This window comes from Moschus berezovskii, chromosome 25 (genome assembly GCF_049115385.1).
Source record: "Moschus berezovskii isolate FMDL1 chromosome 25, NW_MosBer_1.0, whole genome shotgun sequence".
NCBI classification, from domain to species: domain Eukaryota; kingdom Metazoa; phylum Chordata; class Mammalia; order Artiodactyla; family Moschidae; genus Moschus; species Moschus berezovskii.
The window spans coordinates 5,540,459-5,544,975 of record NC_142484.1 but is presented as its reverse complement, the minus strand read 5'-3'; the positions used below and the strand labels follow the sequence as shown (position 1 = coordinate 5,544,975).

Here is a 4,517-nt window from a genome sequence, read left to right as displayed (position 1 = left end):
ATTTCCTTCTCCAGAGGAATCTTCCCAACCCAGCTGAGCCACAAGGGAAGCCCAAAAGCCTACCAAAGCCCAGCTATGGTGCGGAATCACTGTTATCGCCCTTCCCCGCTGGGGCGCAGCGCGTCTCCCTCTACCCGGAGACCCAGTCAAATGGGAGATGCACCCTGAAACCACGCCTCGGATGTCCCGCCCCCAAGGGTTCGGGAGTCCCGGCTCCTTTGCCCTTCCAGGGCCTGCTCTTCCCTAGCCAATCGGAAAGAAGATTTTTTTTGATCCCGCCTCCTTCGGCTGTACCGCCAGCCAATCAGACCACGCCATGGAGACTAAGCGCGGAAATGGCGAAGCCAGACGACCCAATGGCAGCGTCCCGGGAGAAAGGCTCCGCCTCTCGGCGGACGGGCCGCGCTGCACCGGACGGAGCGGCCGCGCTTGAAGGTGGGTGGTGCGATCTCTTCCCTTAAGGCCGCGTCTGGGCAGCGGGGCGTCGGGGGGCGCGGGTGCGGCCCCTGTGGGCCCTGCCGGCTCCGCGCCCAGGTTTCACCTAGGCCTGCTCAGCACGCGCGGCCGCCGTGTCCTTGGGCGTGCAGCCGGGGGCGGGGGTAACCGAGACGCCGGCGGCCTCCAGGGCGCATGCGCCGCCGGCTCCTGGGGTCAGAGGTCGGGAGGAAAGTCACGGAAGGAGCCGGGTTGGGCACCTGGCCCTGAAGTCAGCGGTCGAAAGAAATGGGCCCGCCAGAGGTCGCAGGTCACGGGATGCGGCTCTGGCGAAGTGCCAGGCTCTGGGCTAAGCCAGTGGCCTCTTCGAGCCCCCCTCCATCCCCGTGACCCCCTTATCACTGATGGGAAAACCCAAGGTCATTCGGCAGGCAGGGAGGCAGTTCCAGAAGGGCCTTGATGCGGGGTCGGGGGAGAGGAGTTTGATCTTGAGGGTTATTTAAGCCTTTAAGGGGTTCCAGCAGGGGAAGGCTGGGGGGTGTATAGGGTGGGGTTTGGCCTGGGTTCACATCAGGAACCCCCCCTCAGTGTGCGACTTTGGGCAAGTCACTTAACACGACCGAGCGTCTCATCTGTGACCCCTGGCACTGTGCCTGGCACGGCGAGCTCTCAATAAATGATGGTGGTGGTTGGCAGTGTTACCTGGAGGTTGAGCGCGTCAGCTCCTGGGAACAGGAAGGCCATCTGTGCCTCTGACAGGAACGAGGGTGAGCAGGGGACAAGATGCCACAGTGAAACTGGGGTCAAGGGTCAGGGCATCTGCCGTGCTGCAGTTTCACGTGGGGAGGACCACAGCTGTCGGGACCCAGCTGGGCCGGCCCCTCTTTTCACAGATGCGCTGCCTGACCGTGTCCATGCTGCTTCGGGCCCTGGCCCAGGCCACACGTGCAGGTAGGACCGAGGGCACCTTTCCTGGCTGTGGGCGCCCAGCCTCCCGGCATGAGGTCACATCTGCACAGCGTAATCTTTCTCCTTGCAGGGCATGCCAGTGGCCGGGGCCTGCACAGCAGCGCAGTGGCAGCCACCTACAGTGAGTCCCGGGGTGCCTCGAGCCTCAGGCTTGGTGATCATGGTCCTGCCGGGGGCAGGGGAGAAGGCCTGGGTTCTTGTCCTGGCTTTGCTGGGGGCTCCCCCTCTTGGAGCCTGTTTCCCCTCTGTAAAATGAAGCGAGTGATCAAGATGATTCATGGGGGTGGGGTCTGTTATTGCAGGGAGTTGGGGGGGTGGTCCTTCCTTGTGGCTATACATGTGATCTCAGACCCTCCCTGTGTGGAACAAGGAGGGGGCTGCCAGGTGTGAGTCCTGGGAGCCTGTACCTCCTCCTCAGGACCTGAGCACCCAAGCCCCACCTGCATCCCCTCTGGGTCTGGACGGCCGAATAGGCGCAGGGAGAAGCAGGCCAGGACTGCCACTGGCCAGAGGACAGCCTCGAGGGTTGCTTACTGAGGCAAGGGGCGTTTGGTGAATGAACATGCCCCCCGGGGACCCAGCTCTTAGGTCTAGGAGGCCAGGCCTCATCTCCTGAGCTGGAGTCCTTGAAGAGGGCCTCTCTGCCCACCTCCCCTGCAGAATATGTGAACCTGCGGGAGCCCTCGATGGACATGAAATCGGTGACCGACCGGGCAGCACAGACCCTGCTGTGGACTGAGCTCATCCGAGGTGGGCCCAGGGGACGGGAGGCTCGAGGCGGGCTCAGGGGGGATAGAGATGTGTGAGGGAGAAGGGGCCTCCCCACCGTGTCCGTGCTGCTCCCCAGGCCTGGGCATGACCCTGAGCTACCTGTTCCGCGAGCCGGCCACCATCAACTACCCATTTGAGAAGGGCCCGCTGAGCCCGCGCTTCCGCGGGGAGCATGCACTGCGCCGTTACCCATCCGGGGAGGAGCGCTGCATCGCCTGCAAGCTCTGTGAGGCTGTCTGCCCGGCCCAGGTACGCCCTGACCCCAGCTGACCACCACCCCGACCCTGGCCGCTGGGAGGGGGAGGCCTCAGTCTGCTGCAGAGAGAGAGAAGTGGGCAGCCCTGGGTCCCAATTCTCAACCCCCTCCTGGGTGTGTGTCCCCAGGGAAGTCCCCTCCCACTCTGAGCCACTTGCCCAGTGATAGGAACCATGAGGCCTTGTTGCCGGAGCCGACTCAGAGGTGGTGAGTCAATGGAGGGAAGCTTCCAGTCCTGAGCAGACCATGGGACACACTTGGGGCCTGCCCTTGGGGGTCTGGTCGTAAGTGTGAGAGCCAGGCCGGAGGCACGAGATGACACTTGAAAGTCTCCACTTCGACATGGTGCAGCAGCAGTGTCAGGAGCCCTGCCTACGTGTGTGCCCTTCACAGGGCCAGACCCGGGGACACTCAGACCACAGCCGGGGCTCTTGCTGCCCTTGGCTGCAGCTCCTTTGAGCCCCTGGCATTTGGTTCTGTTGGAGGGTCCCACACGGACTGCAGAGAGTCACGACCTGTGGGTGCAGAAACAGACAAAGTGGGGGTGCTCGGCTGGTGAATGTGCCAGGCAGGTACCCAGCAGGCACAGGGGTCCTCAGTGTCAACACAGCAGCCCTCTCCTTGTGGCACTCGAATTCTCAGGCAGGAGGTGCTGGCAGATAGCAAATGAGAGTGTCAGCTCAGGCAGGCACGCAGAGGCCGGCGTCATGGCTGTGCCAGGTGACCTCTGAGGAGAGGAGTCAGGAAAGGCCCACGAAGATGGAGAGTGGACGACAGAGGGGCCTCTCTGTAGGCCTGTGCAGGGCTGGATCCTGTGCCAGGGGCCAGTGTGGTTGGCAGGTGACAGCCCCCTGTGCCACCGCCCAGGCCATCACCATCGAGGCTGAGCCGCGGGCTGATGGCAGCCGCCGGACCACACGCTATGACATTGACATGACCAAGTGCATCTACTGCGGCTTCTGCCAGGAGGCCTGCCCCGTGGACGCCATCGTGGAGGTGAGCAGGGCCCCACGGTGGGGGAGGAGGGAGCGGGAGCTCCTGGGAGGGGCCTGACACAACTGCGCCTGCTCCCCGCCGTCAGGGCCCCAACTTCGAGTTCTCCACGGAGACGCATGAGGAGCTGCTGTACAACAAGGAGAAGCTCCTCAACAACGGGGACAAGTGGGAGGCCGAGATCGCTGCCAACATCCAGGCCGACTACCTTTACCGATGACCGGCCAGCCCGCGGCCCCTCCTGCCCAATAAAAAGCTCGGACCTCCCCCACCGTCTCTGTCATGTGTCTGCTGTCTGAGCCGGGACCATCCACAGCCTGTGGATTCTTCCAGTGGATCAGATTCTTGGACCAAGTTGCCTTACCTGTGTGACCCGCTGGGCCCCAGCCCACAGCAGGCTGCAGCCCACACGTCTTCCCGGGCATATTCTGCAAAGGCTTAGCTGAAGGTCAGCTCAGGTCACTGCATAATCCTGAGTGATCAGTTGGTGAGGCCGGGGCCTGTCCTCTCCTGAAGACCACCCACAGCTGAGACTCTTGAAAACCTAGAGTCTGCTGAGAAAGGGGGCTCTCCAGGAATAAGCTGGGCAAAGTCTCATTTGCCCAACCGCAGGCAGAAGTACATCAAGTAGCAGGAACTTGCACAGGCCCGGGCATCCTTGCCGGGGGCGGGGTGGGGGAAGCCTGCTCTGGGGTAATAGTCACGAGGAGATGACACAAGCCCTGCTGCCCGTGAGCTGGCTTTGCCGGTCCTCCAGCCACATCCCTTTTCCTCCCCAAGTTCCTCAGGGCAGAATGCTGGTGTGGCCTCTGCTGCTCAGGACTTCCTGCTTTGTAGCCCCGGCAAAGCGATGTGGTCCCTTCTGGGGCCACACGCAAGCCCAGTGCCAGTAGAATAGCCCCCACAACAACCCCTTCTGACTTGGTGCTGAGCGGTGTGAGAGCATTTCAGTTCATTCTCAGCAGTGAGGAAGCTGGCTCAGAGAGGTGAAGTGACTTGCTCAGAATCACACAGCACGCATCTTGAGGAAAAAACTGAGGTCTGAGAGATCTCAAGAATTCCCTTCATCATTTCCAAAAGTGCTTTTTTACAA

At 62.3% G+C, this 4,517-nt stretch overlaps 1 protein-coding gene across 3 annotated transcripts; it reads left to right on the top strand.

Moving 5' to 3' along the window:
* The first annotated feature begins 342 nt into the window (after positions 1-342).
* NDUFS8 (NADH:ubiquinone oxidoreductase core subunit S8) lies at positions 343-3,691 on the top strand. Of its 3 annotated transcripts, none has more exons than XM_088832228.1 (7): positions 343-435; positions 1,329-1,386; positions 1,475-1,525; positions 2,065-2,154; positions 2,252-2,424; positions 3,272-3,427; positions 3,513-3,691. In XM_088832228.1, the coding sequence occupies exons 2-7, from the start codon at positions 1,329-1,331 to the stop codon at positions 3,642-3,644; spliced, it is 660 nt and encodes a 219-aa protein (XP_088688354.1). In that variant the 5' UTR covers positions 343-435; the 3' UTR covers positions 3,645-3,691. The 3 variants fall into 3 exon arrangements, with proteins under 3 accessions (XP_088688354.1, XP_055271330.1, XP_088688355.1); XM_055415355.2 differs by having other exon boundaries at positions 344-435; positions 3,299-3,427; XM_088832229.1 differs by lacking the exon at positions 343-435 and adding an exon at positions 1,198-1,202.
* Positions 3,692-4,517: the final 826 nt, after the last annotated feature.

Coding starts and splice junctions, on each gene's coding strand:
- NDUFS8 (XM_088832228.1), top strand. CDS start 1,329: ATGCGCTGCCTGACCGTGTCCATGCTGCTTCGGGCCCTGGCCCAGGCC. Junction 1,526..2,064: donor CGCAGTGGCAGCCACCTACA/GTGAGTCCCGGG, acceptor CCTCCCCTGCAG/AATATGTGAACCTGCGGGAG. Junction 2,155..2,251: donor GTGGACTGAGCTCATCCGAG/GTGGGCCCAGGG, acceptor GCTGCTCCCCAG/GCCTGGGCATGACCCTGAGC.